This window comes from Triticum aestivum, chromosome 3A (genome assembly GCF_018294505.1).
Source record: "Triticum aestivum cultivar Chinese Spring chromosome 3A, IWGSC CS RefSeq v2.1, whole genome shotgun sequence".
Lineage (NCBI taxonomy): Eukaryota > Viridiplantae > Streptophyta > Magnoliopsida > Poales > Poaceae > Triticum > Triticum aestivum.
The window spans coordinates 10,973,444-10,994,130 of record NC_057800.1 but is presented as its reverse complement, the minus strand read 5'-3'; the positions used below and the strand labels follow the sequence as shown (position 1 = coordinate 10,994,130).

The following is a 20,687-nucleotide window of genomic DNA, read 5'->3' as shown; positions in this document are numbered from 1 at the left end:
AGTCATTTCAACCATCGAGAGGGATCCGGCAAGGAGATCCAATCTCCCCCTACTTATTCTTGATTGCAGCAGAGGGCCTTTCGTGCCTCCTTAAATCCAGTTCTTCGTCATCGTTCGCGGGTATTCAGGTGGCCCCAACGGCTCCCACCGTTAACCACTTGTTGTTTGCAGATGACAGCCTGTTGCTATTCAAGGCCAATGTAGAGGGTGCAGGTGTGGCATCAAACTTGCTTGAGACCTACTGTGCAGCTTTGGGGCAAAGAATCAATCATGAGAAGTCTTCGATTTTTTTCAGCAAGTCTTGTCAGGCTGCTTTAAAGGAAGCCATCAAAAACACCTTACATGTGCACAAGGAGACCTTGAATGAACGCTATTTAGGTATGCCCACCGATGTGGGACGCTCAAAAAATGGCACGTTCAAATATTTGAGGGACCGTGTTTGAAGGAAATATGCCCTAGAGGCAATAATAAAGTTATTATTTATTTCCTTATATCATGATAAATGTTTATTATTCATGCTAGAATTGTATTAACCGGAAACATAATACATGTGTGAATACATAGACAAACAGAGTGTCACTAGTATGCCTCTACTTGACTAGCTCGTTAATCAAAGATGGTTATGTTTCCTAACCATGAACAAAGAGTTGTTATTTGATTAACGTGATCACATCATTAGTTGAATGATCTGATTGACATGACCCATTCCATTAGCTTAGCACCCGATCGTTTAGTATGTTGCTATTGCTTTCTTCATGACTTATACATGTTCCTATGACTATGAGATTATGCAACTCCCGTTTACCGGAGGAACACTTTGTGTGCTACCAAACGTCACAACGTAACTGGGTGATTATAAAGGAGCTCTACAGGTGTCTCCAAAGGTACATGTTGGGTTGCCGTATTTCGAGATTAGGATTTGTCACTCCGATTGTCGGAGAGGTATCTCTGGGCCCTCTCGGTAATGCACATCACATAAGCCTTGCAAGCATTGCAACTAATGAGTTAGTTGCGAGATGATGTATTACGGAACGAGTAAAGAGACTTGCCGATAACGAGATTGAACTAGGTATTGAGATACCGACGATCGAATCTCGGGCAAGTAACATACCGATGACAAAGGGAACAACGTATGTTGTTATGTGGTCTGACCGATAAAGATCTTCGTAGAATATGTAGGAGCCAATATGAGCATCCAGGTTCCGCTATTGGTTATTGACCGGAGACATGTCTCGGTCATGTCTACATTGTTCTCGAACCGTAGGGTCCGCACGCTTAAGGTTTCGATGACAGTTATATTATGAGTTTATGAGTTTTGATGTACCGAAGGAGTTCCGAGTCCCGGATGGGATCGGGGACATGACGAGGAGTCTCGAAATGGTCGAGACGTAAAGATCGATATATTGGACGACTATATTCGGACATCGGAAAGGTTACGAGTGAGTCGGGTATTTTTCGGAGTACCGGAGAGTTACGGGAATTCGCCGGGAGAAGTATTGGGCCTTATTGGGCCATACAGGAAAGAGAGAGGGATTGCCTGGGGCAGGCCGCGCGCCCCCCCAAGGCCTAGTCCGAATTGGTCTAGGGGGAGGGGCTGCGCCCCCTCCTTCCTTCCCTTCTCCCTTCCCCTTCCTTGTCTCCTACTCCCACTACATGGAAGGACTCCTAGTTGGACTAGGAAAGGGGGAATCCTGAGTAGGACTCCCCTAGGGCGCGCCATAGAGAGGGCCGGCCCTCCCCTCCTCCACTCCTTTATATACGGGGGCAGGGGGCACCCCATGGACACACAAGTTGATCTTCGTGATCGTTCCTTAGCCGTGTGCGGTGCCCCCCTCCACTATATTCCACCTCGGTCATATTGTAGCGGTGCTTAGGCGAAGCCTTGCGATGGTTGAACATCAAGATCGTCACCACGCCGTCGTGCTGACGGAACTCCTCCCCGAAGCTTTGTTGGATCGGAGCCCGGGGAGCGTCATCGAGCTGAACGTGTGCCAAGAACTCGGAGGTACCGGAGTAACGGTGCTTGGATCGGTTGGACCGGGAAGACGTACGACTACTTCCTCTACGTTGCGTCAACGCTTCCGCTTTGGTCTACGAGGGTACGTAGACAACACTCTCCCCTCTCGTTGCTATGCATCACCATGATCTTGCGTGTGCGTAGGAAATTTTTTGAAATTACTACGTTCCCCAACAGTGGCATCCGAGCCTAGGTTTTATGGTTTGATGTTATTTGCACGAGTAGAACACAAGTGAGTTGTGGGCGATATAAGTCATACTACTTACCAGCATGTCATACTTTGGTTCGGCGGTATTGTTGGATGAAGCGCCCGGACCGACATTACGCGTACGCTTACGCGAGACTGGTTCTACCGCCGTGCTTTGCACACAGGTGGCTGGCGGGTGTCAGTTTCTCCAACTTTAGTTGAACCGAGTGTGGCTACGCCCGGTCCTTGCGAAGGTTAAAACAGCACCAACTTGACAAACTATCATTGTGGTTTTGATGCGTAGGTAAGATTGGTTCTTGCTAAGCCCGTAGCAGCCACGTAAAACTTGCAACAACAAAGTAGAGGACGTCTAACTTGTTTTTGCAGGGCATGTTGTGATGTGATATGGTCAAGACGTGATGAGATATAAGTTGTTGTATGAATTGATCATGTTTTGTTGAAGTTATATGCAACTGGCAGAAGCCTTATGGTTGTCTCTTTATTGCATAAGATGCAAGCACCCAATAATTGCTTTACTTTATCGCTATGCGATAGCAATAGTTGCAAGAGCAATTGCTGGCGAGACAACCATGTGGCGACACATTGATATAGATCAAGATGATGGAGATCATGGTGTCATGCCGGTGACGATAGAGATCATGATAGTACTTTGGAGATGGAGATCAAAGGCGCAAGATGATGATGGCCATATCATGTCACATATTTTGATTGCATATGATGCTTATCTTTTATACATCTTATCTTGCTTTGTTTGACAGTAGCATTTTAAGATGATCTCTCACTAATTATCAAGAAGTGTTCTCCCTGAGTATGCACCGTTGCGAAAGTTCTTCGTGCTGAGACACCACGTGATGATCGGGTGTGATAGGTTCTACGTTCAAATACAATGGGTGCAAAATAGTTGCACACGTGGAATACTCAGGTTTAACTTGACGAGCCTAGCATATAACAGATATGGCCTCGGAACACGGAGACCGAAAGGTCGAGCGTGAATCATATAGTAGATATGATCAACATAGTGATGTTCACCATTGAAACTACTCCATCTCACGTGATGATCGGACATGGTTTAGTTGATTTGGATCACGTGATCACTTAGAGGATTAGAGGGATGTCTATCTAAGTGGGAGTTCTTAAGTAATATGATTAATTGAACTTTAATTTATCATGAACTTAGTCCTGGTAGTATTAGCATATCTATGTTGTAGATCAATAGCTCGCGTTGTTGCTATATGTTTATTTTGATATGTTCTTAGAGAAAATTGTGTTGAAAAATGTTAGTAGCAATGATGCGGATTGGATCCGTGATCTGAGGTTTATCCTCATTACTGCACAGAAGAATTATGTCCTTGATGCACCGCTAGGTGACAGACCTATTGCAGGAGCAGATGCAGACGTTATGAACGTTTGGCTAGCTCAATATGATGACTACTTGATAGTTTAGTGCACCATGCTTAACGGCTTAGAATCGGGACTTCAAAGACGTTTTGAACGTCATGGACCATATGAGATGTTCCAGGAGTTGAAGTTAATATTTCAAGCAAATACCCGAGTTGAGAGATATGAAGTCTCCAACAAGTTCTATAGCTAAAAGATGGAGGAGAATCGCTCAACTAGTGAGCATGTGCTCAGATTGTCTGGGTACTACAATCGCTTGAATCAAGTGGGAGTTAATCTTCCAGATAAGATAGTGATAGACAGAATTCTCTAGTCACCATCACCAAGTTAGTAGAACTTCATGATGAACTATAGTATGCAAGGGATGACGAAAATAACTCCCGAGCTCTTCGTGATGCTGAAATCGACGAAGGTAGAAATCAAGAAAAACATCAAGTGTTGATGGTTAACAAGACCACCAGTTTCAAGAAAAGGGCAAAGGGAAGAAGTGGAACTTCAAGAAGAACGGCAAGCAAGTTGCTGCTCAAGTGAAGAAGCCCAAGTCTGGACCTAAGCCTGAGACTGAGTGCTTCCACTGCAAAGGGACTGGTCACTGGAAGCGGAACTACCCCAAGTGATTGGCGGATAAGAAAGGATGGCAAAGTAAACAAAGGTATATTTGATATACATGTTATTGATGTGTACTTTACTAGTGTTCATAGCAACCCCTTAGTATTTGGTACTAGTTCAGTTGCTAAGATTAGTAACTTGAATCGGGAGTTGCAGAATGAACAGAGACTAGTTAAGGGTGAGGTGACGATGTGTGTTGGAAGTAGTTCCAAGATTGATATGATCATCATCGCACTCTCCCTATACTTTCGGGATTAGTGTTGAAACTAAATAAGTGTTATTTGGTGTTTGCGTTGAGCATGAATATGATTTGATCATGTTTATTGCAATACGGTTATTCATTTAAGTTAGAGAACAATTGTTGTTCTGTTTACATGAATAAAACCTTCTATGGTCATACACACCAACGAAAATTGTTTGTTGGAGCTCGATCGTAGTGATACACATATTCATAATATTGAAACCAAAAGATGCAAAGTTAATAATGATAGTGCAACTTATTTGTGGCACTGCCGTTTAAGTCATATTGGTGTAAAGCGCATGAAGAAACTCATGCTGATGGGATTTTGGAATCACTTGATTATGAATCACTTGATGCTTGCGAACCATGTCTCTTGGGCAAGATGACTAAAACGCCGTTCTCCGGAACAATGGAGCAAGCAACAGATTTGTTGGAAATCATACATACTGATGTATGTGGTCCGATGAATATTAAGGCTTGCAGCGGGTATCATTATTTTCTGACCTTCACAGATGATTTGAGCAGATATGGGTATATCTACTTGATGAAACATAAGTCTGAAACATTTGAAAAGTTCAAAGAATTTCAGAGTGAAGTGGAGAATCATCATAACAAGAAAATAAAAGTTTCTATGATATGATCGCAGAGGTAAAATATTTGAGTTACGAGTTTGGTCTTCAGTTAAAACAATGTGAAATAGTTTCACTACTCACACCACCTGGAACACCACAGCATAATGGTTTGTCCGAACGTCATAACCGTGCTTTATTGTATATAGTGCAATCTATGATGTTTCTTACCGATTTACCACTATCGTTTTTGGAGTTATGCATTAATGACAGCTGCATTCACGTTAAAAAGGGGCACCATCTAAGTCCGTTGAGACGACACAAACTGTGGTTTGGCAAGAAACCAAAGTTGTCGTTTCTTAAAGTTTGGGATTGTGATGCTTATATGAAAAAGTTTCATCTTGATAAGCTCAAACCCAAATCGGAGAAATATGTCTTCATAGGATACCCAAAGGAGACAGTTGGGTACACCTTCTATCACAGATCCGAAGGCAAGATATTCGTTGCTGAGAATGGATCCTTTCAGAGAAGGAGTTTCTCTCGAAAGAAGTGAGTGGGAGGAAAGTAGAAAACTTGATAAGGTAATTGTACCTTCTCCCTTATTGGAAAGTAGTTCATCACAGAAATCTGTTCTTGTGACTACTACACCAATTAGTGAGGAAGCTAATGATGATGATCACATAACTTCAGATCAAGTTACTACCGAATCTCGTAGGTAAACCAGAGTGAGATCCGCACCAGAGTGGTACGATAATCCTATTCTGAAAGTCATGTTACTAGACCATGACAAACTTGCGAACTATGAGGAAGCGATGATGAGCCCAGATTCCGCAAAATGGCTTGAGGCCATGAAATCTGAGATGGGATCCATGTATGAGAACAAAGTGTGGACTTTGATGGATTTGCCCGATGATCGGCAAGCCATAGAAAATAAATGGATCTTCAAGAGGAAGACGGACGCTGATAGTAGTGTTACTATCTACAAAGCTAGAATTGTCGCAAAAGGTTTTCGACAAGTTCAAGGTGTTGACTATGATGAGAGTTTCTCACTCGTATCTATGCTTAAGTCTGTCCGAATCATGTTAGCAATTGCCGCATTTTATGAAATCTGGCAAATGGATAAACAAAACTGCATTCCTTAATGGATTTATTAAAGAAGAGTTGTATACGATGCAACTAGAAGGTTTTGTCGATCCTAAAGGTGTTAACTAAATATGCAAGCTCCAGCGATCCATCTATGGACTGGTGCAAGCATCTCGGAGTTGGAATATAAGCCTTGATGAGTTGATCAAAGCATATAGTTTTACACAGACTTGCGGTGAAGTCTGTATTTACAAGAAAGTGAGTGGGAGCACTACAGCATTTCTGATAAGTATATGTGAATGACATATTGTTGATCGGAAATAACGTAGAATTATTCTGCAATGCATAAAGGAGTGTTTGAAAGGAGTTTTTCAAAGAAAAACCTCGATGAAGCTGCTTACATATTGAGCATCAAGATCTATAGAGATAGATCAAGACGCTTGATAAGTTTTTTCAATGAGTACATACCTTGACAAGATTTTGAAGTAGTTCAAAATGGAACAGTCAAAGAAAGAGTTCTTGCCTGTGTTACAAGGTGTGAAATTGAGTAAGACTCAAAGCCCGACCACGGCAGAAGATAGAAAGAGAATGAAAGTCATTCCCTATGCCTCGGCCATAGGTTCTATAAAGTATGCCATGCTGTGTACCAGATCTATTGTATACCCTACACTGAGTTAAGCAAGGGAGTACAATGGTGATCTAGGAGTAGATCACTGGACAGTGGTCAAAGTTATCCTGAGTGGAATAAGGATATGTTTCTCGATTATGGAGGTGACAAAAGGTTCGTCGTAAAGAGTTACATCGATTCAAGTTTTGGCACCAATCTGGATGACTCTAAGTCTCGACCAGATACATATTGAAAAGTGGGAGCAATTAGCTAGAGTAGCTCCTTGCAGAGCGTTGTTGACATAGAAATTTGCAAAATACTTACGGATCTGAATGTGACAGACCCGTTGACTAAAATTATCTCACAAGCAAAACATGATCACACCTTAGTACTCTTTGGGTGTTAATCACATAGCGATGTGAACTAGATTACTGACTCTAGTAAACCCTTTGGGTGTTGGTCACATATCGATGTGAACTATGGGTGTTAATCACATGGTGATGTGAACTATTGCTGTTAAATCACATGGCGATGTGAACTAAATTATTGACTCTAGTGCAAGTGGGAGACTGAAGGAAATATGCCCTAGAGGCAATAATAAAGTTATTATTTATTTCCTTATATCATGATAAATGTTTATTATTCATGCTGGAATTGTATTAACCGGAAACATAATACATGTGTGAATACATAGACAAACAGAGTGTCACTAGTATGCCTCTACTTGACTAGCTCGTTAATCAAAGATGGTTATGTTTCCTAACCATGAACAAAGAGTTGTTATTTGATTAACGGGATCACATCATTAGTTGAATGATCTGATTGACATGACCCATTCCATTAGCTTAGCACCCGATCGTTTAGTATGTTGCTATTGCTTTCTTCATGACTTATACATGTTCCTATGCCTATGAGATTATGCAACTCCCGTTTACCGGAGGAACACTTTGTGTGCTACCAAATGTCACAACATAACTGGGTGATTATAAAGGAGCTCTACAGGTGTCTCCAAAGGTACATGTTGGGTTGGCGTATTTCGAGATTAGGATTTGTCACTCCGATTGTCGGAGAGGTATCTCTGGGCCCTCTCGGTAATGCACATCACATAAGCCTTGCAAGCATTGCAACTAATGAGTTAGTTGCGAGATGATGTATTACGGAACGAGTAAAGAGACTTGCCGGTAACGAGATTGAACTAGGTATTGAGATACCGACGATCGAATCTCGGGCAAGTAACATACCGATGACAAAGGGAACAACGTATGTTGTTATGCGGTCTGACCGATAAAGATCTTCGTAGAATATGTAGGAGACAATATGAGCATCCAGGTTCCGCTATTGGTTATTGACCGGAGACATGTCTCGGTCATGTCTACATTGTTCTCGAACCGTAGGGTCCGCACGCTTAAGGTTTCGATGACAGTTATATTATGAGTTTATGAGTTTTGATGTACCGAAGGATTTCGGAGTCCCGGATGGGATCGGGGACATGACAAGGAGTCTCAAAATGGTCGAGACGTAAAGATCGATATATTGGACGACTATATTCGGACATCGGAAAGGTTCCGAGTGATTCGGGTATTTTTCGGAGTACCGGAGAGTTATGGGAATTCGCCGGGAGAAGTATTGAGCCTTATTGGGCCATGCGGGAAAGAGAGAGGGACTGCCTGGGGCAGCCCCCCCAAGGCCTAGTTCGAATTGGACTAGGGGGAGGGGCTGCACCCCCTCCTTCCTTCCCTTCTCCCTTCCCCTTCCTTGTCTCCTACTCCCACTACATGGAAGGACTCCTAGTTGGACTAGGAAAGGGGGAATCCTACTCCCGGTGGGAGTAGGACTCCCCTAGGGCGCGCCATAGAGAGGGCCGGCCCTCCCCTCCTCCACTCCTTTATATACGGGGGCAGGGGGCACCCCATGGACACACAAGTTGATCTTCATGATCGTTCCTTAGCCGTGTGCGGTGCCCCCCTCCATTATATTCCACCTCGGTCATATTGCAGCGGTGCTTAGGCGAAGCCCTGCGACGGTTGAACATCAAGATCGTCACCACGCCGTTGTGCTGACGGAACTCCTCCCCGAAGCTTTGCTGGATCGGAGCCCGGGGAGCGTCATCGAGCTGAACGTGTGCCAAGAACTCGGAGGTACCGGAGTAACGGTGCTTGGATCGGTTGGACCGGGAAGACGTACGACTACTTCCTCTACGTTGCATCAACGCTTCCGCTTCGGTCTACGAGGGTACGTAGACAACACTCTCCCCTCTCGTTGCTATGCATCACCATGATCTTGCGTGTGCGTAGGAATTTTTTTGAAATTACTACGTTCCCCAACAGTGTTTGGGTGAAGATCAAAGGCTGGATGGAGAAACTGTTGTCCTCAGCAGGTAAAGAAGTCTTAATCAAAGCTGTGGCCCAAGCCATACCAGTTTACTCTATGTCCTGTTTCAGATTACCAAGAGGCCTTTGTGAAAATATTACTTCAATCATAAGACAATTTTGGTGGGGCAGCAAGCAAGGGATAAGGAAACCCGCATGGGTGGCTTGGGATATAATGACCAGACCGAAGAATCTGGGAGGTTTAGGATTCCGTGATGTGGAGATCTTCAACCTAGCTCTCCTAGCACGTCAAGCGTGGAGATTGCTAACAGGGGAGCTCAGCTTAAGTGCCAGGATTTTAAAGGTGGTTTACTTCCCGGAGGTTTCTATTCTTGAGGCCGAGCTTGGGGCACACCCTTCTCAGATATGGCGCTCGATCCTTGATGGGCGTGATGTTTTGTTGCAAGGCATTGTGAAGAGGATTGGAGATGGTGAGACCACATATATCTGGAGGCAAAATTGGATACCGAGGGACAGAATAAGGAGACCAATAACATCGTTAACCCAAAACCCACCCATGATGGTCTCCGAGCTCATGGACAGTACCACGGCGACATGGAAGGAGGAGCTGATCAGAGCAACTTTTGTTCATTTTGACGCTGAAGATATTCTCAAGATACCAATATGTACCCGCAAGGTTGACGATTTTTGGGCCTGGCAGGAAAAACCAAGGGGCAACTTTAGCGTTCGATCTTGCTATCGAATGATCCTCAGAACAAAGTTTGAGCGGGAGGCTTGGCTGAATGAAGAAGAGGGGACGTCTATTGTGCAGCAAGAGGCAGACAAGTGGAGTAATATTTGGCACCTGCAGGTTCCATCGAAACTTCGCATGTTTGTATGGCGGCTAGCGAGAAACTCAATGCCCACTATTGACTTACTAAAGCACCGCAATATGGCTACTGAGGACAATTGTCCCTTGTGCGGGGCAGTTGATTCGTGGAGACATGCCCTCTTTACATGTCCGATGTCAAGCAGTGTCTGGGCCCTAGCTCCTGAGGAGTTGGTTCATCATCTAGTGGATAGAATGGAAGAACACCCCAAGGATTGGCTCTTCGCTATGGGTTATGCTCTGAGCAGAGATATGTTTGCGCATATGATCGTCATCATGTGGGCTATTCGGCGAGCTCGAAGGAAAGCGATCTATGAGGACATTTTCCAGTCGCCCCACTCCATTAACGGATTCATCACAAGCTTTCTGGATGATCTGAGGCATATCAATGCAGGTGAACCTCGAAGGACCGCCCTGAAAACCACGAGGCCAACCCAGTGGCAGGCTCCGGCCACGGGATGTGTGAAAATAAATGTAGATGCGGCGGCTCCCAAGCATGCAAGATTTGGGGCAGTGGGGCAATCTGTAGAAGCCCGGATGGTGTATTCTTGGGAGCGTTAGATTTGATTCTGAGGCACATCGGAGATCCGGAGACGCTAGAAGCCATGGCGATCAGAGAAGGGCTTGCACTTGCGGAGGACCTGCACCAAAGGAGCATTCATGTTGCGTCTGACTGCAAGCAAGTCGTCGATTCTCTTAAGAAGACGGACGCTTCTCCATATGGTGCTATTGTGCATGAAATATTAAGCCACTCGTCAGGTTTTGATATGTGTAAAGTTAGCCATGAATTTAGGAGCTCAAATTATAAAGCTCACAACTTAGCGAAGCACGCTCTATCTCTCGGGGCCGGACGCCGTGTGTGGTTGGGCCACCCCGGAGATTTTCCTTCGTCCCTATAAATATTGTGACGGATCAATAAGAAGCTTCGTGAGTTGTCTCAAAAAAAAAGTGGATTTGCAGTTCCGTCAGAGCTCAGCTCAGACTATGCAGTTTAATTCAGCAAGCATTGGTAGCCTTTCTTTTATTCTCTCTCTTTCTTCAACCAGGGAGAACAAAATTCTGTTTTTTTTTTACAGAAAGAGTAATTATTTATATAGAAGCAGTAATTAAGCAGTGATACTGGAACGAGTGCCCTGCTGCTGTTGTCTGGAAACCCTATCTATGTGCATGCATCTCTACATATTTGTCTCGGTATAAATAAACCCATCCAGGTTAGTTACATCTCAATTGTACTAGTGGATCAGGTGCAATCTCCTCTCCGGATGTTTGACAGTAATTTTCTCACCATATGTTAATTCTAGGAAAGTTTCTTCATGTCGCTTAATTACCTCCGTCGCTTCTCCACCCCGCTCCGGATCTCGGGGGAGCAACTAACTAGGCCTATGGGCTATTTGGGGTTCGCCCTGGATCTCGGGGGAGCAACTAACTGAGGAGCACTCGTTCCCAACCTTCCCAAGAATCACTTGGGCTGAGAGCACGCCACTTGGCGCGCTCTCAATCACTGTCACGTGTCGCACTTTGGACGTTTTTTTCGAATTTCTTTTCCACATGTTTTTGTCTTTTTAGATGTTTTTTTCTTGTTCTTCTCGACTTTTCACTGGTCTGCCTTAACTTTTGGATCCAAAAAAATTCAAATTTTTTTACACGAAAAAACACATTTTTTTATTTTTCATTCGCGAGAGGCACGATCGTGTCTCTCGAAAACAGAAAAAACACTTTTTTCTTCTTTTTTTCCTTCCGTAGAGGCACGGTTTTTGCTTCCGTGCCTCTCGGAAATGAAAAGAAAATGCATTTTTCCCTCCTGTGAGAAGCATGGTTTTGCTTTCGTGAGAGGCACGGCCGTGCCTCTCGAAAATAGAAAAAACGTGTTTTTTTTTCTTTTTTCTGAGTAGCCGACAGCGCGGCCCAACAATCCCAGTGCGATCAATTCGTCGTATTGTTTGTTGCCATGGCACGCTCATTTTTGCAGGGAGGCCGACCCATCTCACGCAAAAGGCTCAACTCTTGCTTATCCTTTTCTCAGAAAAAAAAAAGCTCTGGTTTATCCAAAGGGGAAACGGGTGGCAGTTTGTACCCTAGGCGGCGGCCGGCGGCCGGCGGTCGGCGCCGCGGTCGAGCCGTGCCTGCCCGCCGGAGGCCGTCGAGCTCGCCCAGGTACCGCTCACATTCTCCGCCGGCTGGGCTTGCTCCTCGTCGTACTCCGGCACACCGCCTCGCTCGCGTCTCACCTGGACTCCGGCAGATGCTATCTGCCATGGTAATCCCATTTGCTCCCCTTTTTTTATTCCCGAACAGGAATGCTGAGTTTCTACTTTCTAGTAGCAAGTAATCCTAGCAGTTGCGTGATTAGTTACCTATTTTCTAGAATAAGCAGCCTATATACGCATCTCTGTATTAGAAAGAGCTTATAGTAGTACTATCATTTATGGGGGAAAGGGGATAAAATCACATCAATGACTGGTTAAGATTCATACGGAGTAGTATCACAGCATTGCCAGGAAATGGCTGCAAAATCCAGTGTCGTGTGTTTCTAACTAATAGAATTACAATATGGGAGTAAGATACAGATGCAGTGTTAACGGTACTGCAAAATCCCATGTGGTTCAGTATGTAATCGAACATTGGCCAAGCTAGTGCCAAGGAATTACTGTTTACAACACAGATGCGAGATAAGTTCCCTCAAACGTGTAATGATACACACGTAAACATGCAATGCGTGTTCATGTGTTTGTCGTGTTCTGTGGCATATGACGATTGTCAGATGACACAAAGGGCTTGGGGGGAATCTGTAGGTTCTGCAACCTCCCTGTTAACATGTTTACCACCTTTGTCATTGATGGCCGATTCTTGGGGTTCCATTGGATGCACCACAGAGCCACAATAGTCAGCTGCCTCATCTTTTCTTTGTCTTCTACTGTCATTTCTGAAGTAAGCTCCCATTCATGCCCACTGATTACTCTCTCGTAGATCCACTCCGGGAGATATACCTCGTCCTGGTTCTCAACACTTGGGTCTGAGTTCCTCCGCCCGCTCACCATTTCCAACACCAGCATGCCGAAACTGTACACATCTGACTTGTAAGACACCCCTCCAAAGTTCCGAGAATATAGCTCTGGTGCGATGTATCCCATGGTGCCTCTTGCTGCAGTCAAGGTAACGATGCTTTGGTCCCTTGCACATAGCTTTGCAAGGCCAAAGTCTGAGATCTTCGGATTGAAGTTGTAGTCCAGCAGGATGTTATGTGGCTTGATGTCAAAGTGGAGGATGCGCTGGTTGCAGCCTTGATGCAGGTATTCCATTCCTCGAGCAATGCCTAAAGCAATATCTAGCATTTTGTTGGTTGCTAGGGGTTGTCGAGAAGTATTAGAAACTTGTGGAAATATGTATTTCTCCAGTGACTCATTAGGCATGAATTCGTAAATAAGAGCCTGTCTCATTCCTTCAGAGCAAAAGCCCAAGAGACGGACGATATTTGTATGGTGGATTAGTCCAATGGTTGCAACCTCATTGATGAATTCCTCTCCCTCTCCTGTGGAGCCCTCTAGCATCTTGACTGCCACAGGCACTCCATTTGGTAGCTCACCTTTGTACACACTTCCAAATCCACCTTGGCCGAGTTTATCCTTGAACCGTCTTGCTATCTTCTTAACTTCAGGGAAAGTGTACCTTGTGGGTTTTGATGAGCCATATGCCTTGAGAAACATTTCAACCTTCATATTTATCTCTTCATTGTACCTTGACTTCAAGGAGAGATATATCACAGTGGCCACAATCAATGAAAGAACTACAAATGCAGCTACAGATGAGGCTGTTGATTTAAAAGAAAAGAAATTAGTGTGTTGCATTCAGATAAGAAGCTTGGTAAGAAAATAAGAATTAGGCCGGTAACGAGACAACACAAAAGAGTTAGTGTAGTAAGCAATAAGAATTGCATGTAGAATGGAAAAAGGAATAAGAGTTTCAGCATTACCTGCAATTCGGATGGCACGCATATCTGCATGTAGGAAGAAGATCATTAATTTCGCTATGATTTAATGTAGACAAAAACAGAAAAAAAACACTCAAATATGTTAGGAATCACTAATTCCTGATTGGTGTACGAGTTTCTTGTATGGATATAGGTTGCTTTCCTTGTTATTATGCTGATTGATATGTTCCCTTGTTATTTCTGACACGTGGTTTCAAGTATTTTCGACCTCAGACTTGTGGTATTATGTTGATTGATATGTTGCCTTGTTATGTTATAGATGTACCATTGTGTGCTTACTTTTCTTTTACTTATCATGCAAGTCCAGTAACACATTAAAAGTACAAATTTTGGAAGAAGTACATTTACATGCTTATTACTTTGTAGTTAATATTTCTTTTGTATTTTAGTTGAGTATTGGGATTTTGAATTTTGAACAGGATTTAATTGAAGACAAGTTCGTTGAAATTAATGTTCATCGGTAATCACTATATGGGATGAAAGAACTCTGAGTGACATGATAGAATTCTGCTCAAAAGTAGGTATGAACATAAAAATATGATTGATTCCCATGAATACTGATGCACATTGATAAGACCGCGTATATGTTTCTTTAACATAAGATCTAAGTTCATTCAGCGACTAGTAAGAAAAATATTTTGTTGATTGGCTTCATAATTTACAAGTTACACCACTGTAGAAGTCAATAACGTGGCAAGAATAAAGAACATTAGTCAAACCTACAAAGTACACAGTTAATGAAATCAAACCTACTAAGCTTGACCTTATGGTCAAACAAAGCTTGTTCTTTAGATCTAAAAGACTAGCACTATCTGAAAAATATCCAATTGGTGAGAATTTTGCAAGTTAGTCAACCATTAATAATTTGGCCCTATAATTTGGCGCTGCCATTTCTTTACCAAAGTTTTGTGTGGGTATTTCCAGGGATGTGAACCTAGAGACTAGCTGTGTTTGAACAAGTTAACTATTGGTCTGATTTCATTATAGGTGAAAAATCCTGTGGGAAGATTAAAAATACTTAACATCAGAGTATAGGAGATCAACAAACTAGTAGATGGAGAAACAGAAAATCTAGAATGTCGTTCGAAAATAAAATGTTACACCATAATGAACATATGGGATTTAACTAGGGACATAACACAATACCATGTTGCTGGCAGAATGCTTGACGCCTTTGTGTGCTAAATCCACAACGTCGACCTTCATGTTCACACTGTTGGCAGGCATCGGTAATGGTAGTGAGGTGCCAAGTGAAGGTTGTCTCACCATAGTTGAAGACTGCCTTTGCTTTTTCTTTGAAGGTGTCCGGGTCTCTGTTAGGGCCATGTTCATCATAGGTGAAGGGTATTGGGATGACTTTACTAATGGCCACACAGTTCCATGGGAGATCAGTAATGGATGCAGAAAATGATGCCAAATACCAGAATTGGGTAGCGTTGTTACTGAGACAAGAAGCTGGGCCAGCTATACTGTATGGATCCGCTGGTATGAAATCAGTTGAACAACGTACCAGGGTCGTAACTTGTGATGATTGAGGTTGTTTGTACACATCAGTTTCTAAATTTGTTGAGATGAGCTTCTGAAGTGGGCATTCCATCGATGATTCCACAAGCGGGATGACGTTGATGACACGGTGCCTGTAATAGATCGCGGTCACTCTGCAAGACCCAAGAACATGGTGATCCAGGATGGTGTCATGCCCGGAGCATGACAGCTGCATGCCTGGTGCGCCACACGATGGTGGGTCGATCGAAAGCCGGAACGGGAACCGGATCTCAGGTCCATGTTTGCTGCAGCGATGAGACGAACAAGTTCTTAGAAAATCTTGTTCCTCCGATGCTGCATCCACATAGGATTCGTAGGTGAGAAGACAGATCAGTAACACAGTGGCAAGAAATTTAGGCAAGTCCATGAAATGTATTGGAGTAAAGATGGACGAAGAGAAGGAAGGGAGTATCGAAAGAGGGCACTTGTCTTCTTTAACCTCCAATGAGTAATTATGATATGGTCGTCAGCTGTGCATCCAAGTAGGAGTTCCAGCTACCACTGAAACTTCTGCCATGTTCTGTGGCTGGGAAAGTTTTGTGGAAAAATGAATGAATGCTTGTTTAGACTACTTTTCATATCACCACCTATATTTCTACTCTTTGGCATAATTGTACATAAGTCCAACTACATGAAACTTGCAGTATTCTACTGCAATAAACTCGTGAATTTGACATGGTAAAGCACCATGTGCAGAGGTTTGAATTGTGATAAGGCTTGTTGATCTGTTGTGATAACTACTTAAATTGTGACTGTAGTCCAGTCATGCATCATTGGAAATAATTGACCAGGTATTATGGAAATGCTCTCAGTTAGTCCTGTAAAGAAAAAAGCTTTTAGTTATTAGTTTATTTTAGTATCTTATCAGCCCGGCGTGGTTTAAATGCTCTCTGTTGTAACTTGTATTCCGCAGGCAATAGAAATGAGAGAAATATCAAATGTATCTGCCCATATAATCTGCACGTGGTGTTAATGATATTTTGGGAAACTAGTTTTATATATGAGGGAAATAGTTTTTATATAGGTGGGGTTTAGGCAATTAGTTCAACTAAAATAAGGAATTAGATTGGCATTAGTCGTTGACAGAATTGCTAACTGAGTAATACTCAATATCTCAAATGAATGATATTTTCTTAGCTGCCAATTTTTTCGTCCTTGTTATTTGTCATTGTCATATAAGGCACTAAATTCCATGTTACTGTGACTAGGATAGGCTTGGACCACTAAAGGATGCTATTGTAGTACACGACTCTTCCGTTAATCAAGTGGTCCGGAGTGAAGAACATCACATCACGTAGATGGGCCAGTAGCCGGTATGTAATCAGTTAATCACCCAACTTTAATTGGCAGCAAATATCTAAGTCTCCCAGCCAGCAACATCACGGTCATGTAGAGGCACAAGTTGGCATGCAATGGCTCTCCTTTGGAGTTTTATTTTTAACTTTGACAGTCACTCCCTTATTTAGCCATTCATTTGCACGTCTGTGCTTCTGTGAATCAGTCTGCCATGGCGATGCCTGCTGCTCTCAGGGCCTTAACTGTCTTGTATGTGCTTGCAGTTCTTGCTGGAAATCAGGTGGAAGGGCGGCACCATCAGCCTGATTGTCCTTCTTTCTCGTGCGGTCTTCTTGGAAACATATCGTCTCCATTTCGTCGGGCAAGTGATCCACCTGGGTGTGGCTATCGATCTTGCGAGCTGGTTTGCAGTGATACCAAGGCTACGATACGCATCGGCGGTGCAACTTACTATGTGTCTAGCATCAACTACAGTAATTCTTCCTTCTGGGTTGTTGATGCCGACTTGGATTTACACAACAGCTGCCCTCTACCTCGGTGGAATCCTCCATACCCACACGACAACATGGAAGTCGAATTGGACCCCCTTGTAGATACTCGGGCTTGCTTTGTAGAATGCTCTCAGGAAGTAAAGGGCACTGGTATGTACATGCCTGTTGCTTGCCTAAGCACCAACGATTCTTTTGTTTACGTGTTAACTGGCCTCAGATCTACATACATGGAGTACCTTCAACCTTCTTGTGGGTACTTGGCCGTGACTCCTCGACCTTGGGACGGTCCGGCGCTAGAAAATGCAAGTTATGCAGATGTTGTGAAATCCATGAGGAGTGGATTTGCTGTTCTATTTCCTTTGAGAGCTTATAGGGAGGGCATCAAGAGATGCGTAAGGCGTGGGATTCGGTGAGTTACATATCTTGACATATGCACACTGTTGTTTTATTTGTTGCCTGTGTATACCTGGCTACCTTGTTCGAAAACTGTTAGGGTACACTTTTATTCCATTTTTTCATACAATCGTGCTATTGCAGCAAGTTTCATGAATGGCCAGTGTCTGGAAGGAGCATCAAGGATTGGATTGTGGGAATTCTTCTGGTTGAGGGAGATTTCGCAGACTGCATATTTGATGTGACTGGATTTCCTTATTATGTTGGATACGAGCGGGTCACCATACTAATTACTATGTGGATTGTGACACTGACTGCAGGTACTTCAGAATTTTGTGTTCTTAATTTAATTTCTTCATCATCACAACTGCTTATTCATGTAGCCACTAAACCCTATGCAACCTTGCTTATGTAGATCTATGCAGGTTCTTGTTGGCACCCCTGGCTGTGTTGATCTTTCTGGCCCACAAGTATTGGAAAACAAGGATCAGAATTGATGCAATCGGGAAGTTCCTCCAAATGCAACAAATGCTTGGCCCGACAAGGTATGCCTATACTGACATCACCGCAGTCACGAGCCATTTCAGAGATAAGCTGGGTCAGGGAGGCTACGGATCTGTGTTTAAGGGTGTGATATCGCCAGGCAATGTTCATGTCGCGGTTAAGATGCTAGACTGTAACTCCAACTGTAATGGAGAAGATTTTATCAGTGAAGTTTCAACCATTGGCAGGATCCACCATATTAATGTGGTGCGTTTAGTGGGGTTCTGCCCGGAGGAAATGAGACAAGCGCTCGTCTACGAGTACATGCCTCAAGGTTCTCTTGACAAGTACATCTTCTCGGCCGAGAAGAATTTCTCTTGGGACAAGCTAAATGAGATTGCTTTGGGCATTGCCAGAGGGATTGATTACTTGCATCAGGGTTGTGACATGCAGATTCTTCACTTTGACATCAAGCCACACAACATCCTTCTTGACAACAATTTTATCCCAAAAGTTGCTGACTTCGGTCTCGCAAAACTATACCCAAGGGACATCAGTTTTGTGCCGTCGAGAGCGCTACGGGGAACTATAGGGTACATAGCTCCTGAGATGATATCTAGGAGCTTTGGCGTCATATCGAGCAAGTCCGATGTTTACAGCTTTGGGATGCTGCTGCTGGAGATGGCTGGAGGAAGAAGGAATGCTGATCCGAATGCAGCAAATTCTAGCCAAGCATACTACCCGGCATGGGTGTATGACCGACTAACCCAACAAGACCATGTTGGTGAGATATCTAACCATGTTGATGCTGAGATGCATGAGTTGGAGAGGAAGCTGTGCATCGTCGGACTATGGTGCATCCAGATGAAATCTCATGATAGGCCGACGATGAGCGCGGCAATAGAGATGCTGGAAGGCAGCGCGGATACCTTGCAGATGCCTTCCAGGCCATTCTTCTGTGACGAAGGGCACGTCCATACCGATGATACTTACCGTTTGTCGTCCGAGTTGACTGAAATCTCTGAGGATATGAGTGAAAATATTGATGTGTGATGTAATGCAGAAAATGATGCACTTAGCTGGTGCATTTTTCTTGAAACAATGGATGTACATATGGTTGTATCAAGCATGAAACTATCTGCTGTATTTCCGGAGTGGTGTGTACATGTAATAGCTAGCGGAGTAGAAGAACTACTACTGATGATATGTCCATGTCATCTTATTCATGCATGATGAAATTTCGCTCCTGCTCCTGGTGCTGCTTATTAAGTCCTTAGTAATCGACATTAGGACTTAATAATCATCGTCGGCCAAGACATTGTACTCACTAATCGACATTAGGACTTAATAATCATAACCGACCGAGACATTAGAACTAATTGAGAATAGGACTTAATAATCTTCGCCGGCCGGGACATTAAAACTAATCGACATTAGGACTTAATAACCATCGCCGGCCGAGACATTGGAACTAATCGAGAATAGGACTTAATAATCATCGCCGGCCGAGACATTAAAACTAATCGACATTAGGACTTAATAATCATCGCCGGCCGAGATATTAAACTAATAATCGACCGCAGTACAGCTAATGCCTTGACTTGAATCAGTATAAATCTTCATGATCAGCGGGTAACAGGTAGTTGTCTACACCAGCGATTCCTACCTGCTATCGTTGGTCCATGTGCAATCGGCCGGCGCGGTAGGTGACTTGCCTTTTGCTTAACAACGCCAAGATGTCACAGTCTTGTCTTACACAAATTATTGGCTGTAGACTAGCTAGACTTGGTGGGTTACTGTCACAAAAAGAACAATTAGCTTAGCCATTATCGGAAAAACAAATTAGCTTAGCCATAGCCCATAGCTTGATGTCACTAGGGATTTTGATAATGAAAATCTTGGCCGGCCGGCCGGCCAATAGATTAAATTGAAGGCTAATGCCTCACATCAACGAATCAACATCCATATGCATATCCTAATCAAGCAGAGCCCGAGTTGACTCTTATCAATCAGCCCAATGTAAGACAATCATTCAATGCCTAACATCTTAAATGTGGTATTAATGGGACCTCCTATCTGCCGCATTATGCGGCAGACTGGCGGGGGATCGCAGAGGCGCCAAACGAATTGGCCGGCCCAGGTAGCCAACCCCGCGAGGCGAAAAAAATGAGTAAAACGATCGCGCTGGGTCCGAACTCGCGACGCTGACTCATCAATTCATGAACGAAGCAACTCGAGGTGAACAACTTTTGTGAAAGTAAGCAGCACCATCATTTAAGTAGTTACACTCGCATAAAATTCCAACAAAAGATGGACTCGCAAGGATTCGAACTCAACACCTCCTGGTAGTACGCAGCGGTACATAACCAATTGAATACATAATTTTGACGTCCAAAGCATGCAGCACAGCTTATAATAACTGTGAAACGCGACATATCTATTTTCTTTAAGAATTTTGAATATGTTTTTATATAGGAAAGCGAATATTCATGAAAAAAACATTTAAAAATTGTGAGAAAATTTCCAAATTAGGAAATTATTTGAAACACGAACATTTCATT

General features: G+C 43.5%; 2 protein-coding genes across 5 annotated transcripts; one reads left to right on the top strand and one right to left on the bottom strand.

The window, feature by feature from the left end:
• The first annotated feature begins 11,952 nt into the window (after positions 1 to 11,952).
• Positions 11,953 to 19,356, top strand: LOC123059805 (rust resistance kinase Lr10-like). 4 transcript variants are annotated; one of them, XM_044482315.1, is made up of 6 exons: positions 12,009 to 12,187; positions 16,677 to 16,776; positions 17,023 to 17,400; positions 17,468 to 17,659; positions 17,788 to 17,963; positions 18,059 to 19,356. In XM_044482315.1, the coding sequence occupies exons 4-6, from the start codon at positions 17,478 to 17,480 to the stop codon at positions 19,177 to 19,179; spliced, it is 1,479 nt and encodes a 492-aa protein (XP_044338250.1). In that variant the 5' UTR covers positions 12,009 to 12,187; positions 16,677 to 16,776; positions 17,023 to 17,400; positions 17,468 to 17,477; the 3' UTR covers positions 19,180 to 19,356. The 4 variants fall into 4 exon arrangements, with proteins under 4 accessions (XP_044338248.1, XP_044338250.1, XP_044338247.1 ...); XM_044482312.1 differs by having other exon boundaries at positions 12,015 to 12,187; positions 17,023 to 17,659; XM_044482313.1 differs by lacking the exon at positions 16,677 to 16,776 and having other exon boundaries at positions 11,953 to 12,187; positions 17,023 to 17,659.
• On the bottom strand, positions 12,479 to 15,949 carry LOC123059806 (rust resistance kinase Lr10-like). The gene is made up of 3 exons (XM_044482316.1): positions 15,065 to 15,949; positions 13,901 to 13,924; positions 12,479 to 13,738 (listed from the first exon to the last, which is right to left on the bottom strand). Exons 1-3 carry the CDS (start codon positions 15,828 to 15,830, stop codon positions 12,651 to 12,653), a joined length of 1,878 nt encoding a protein of 625 aa, XP_044338251.1. The 5' UTR covers positions 15,831 to 15,949; the 3' UTR covers positions 12,479 to 12,650.
• Positions 19,357 to 20,687: the final 1,331 nt, after the last annotated feature.

What these genes read in the sequence shown, in the direction of transcription:
- LOC123059805 (XM_044482311.1), top strand. Translation starts at nt 16,971, where the DNA reads ATGGCGATGCCTGCTGCTCTCAGGGCCTTAACTGTCTTGTATGTGCTT. An exon ending in TGCGTAAGGCGTGGGATTCG is followed by an intron (nt 17,660 to 17,787) that starts GTGAGTTACATA and finishes GTGCTATTGCAG; the next exon opens with CAAGTTTCATGAATGGCCAG. An exon ending in GATTGTGACACTGACTGCAG is followed by an intron (nt 17,964 to 18,058) that starts GTACTTCAGAAT and finishes TTGCTTATGTAG; the next exon opens with ATCTATGCAGGTTCTTGTTG.
- LOC123059806 (XM_044482316.1), bottom strand. Translation starts at nt 15,830, where the DNA reads ATGGACTTGCCTAAATTTCTTGCCACTGTGTTACTGATCTGTCTTCTC. An exon ending in AGCATTCTGCCAGCAACATG is followed by an intron (nt 13,925 to 15,064) that starts GTATTGTGTTAT and finishes TCCTACATGCAG; the next exon opens with ATATGCGTGCCATCCGAATT. An exon ending in GCGTGCCATCCGAATTGCAG is followed by an intron (nt 13,739 to 13,900) that starts GTAATGCTGAAA and finishes TTAAATCAACAG; the next exon opens with CCTCATCTGTAGCTGCATTT.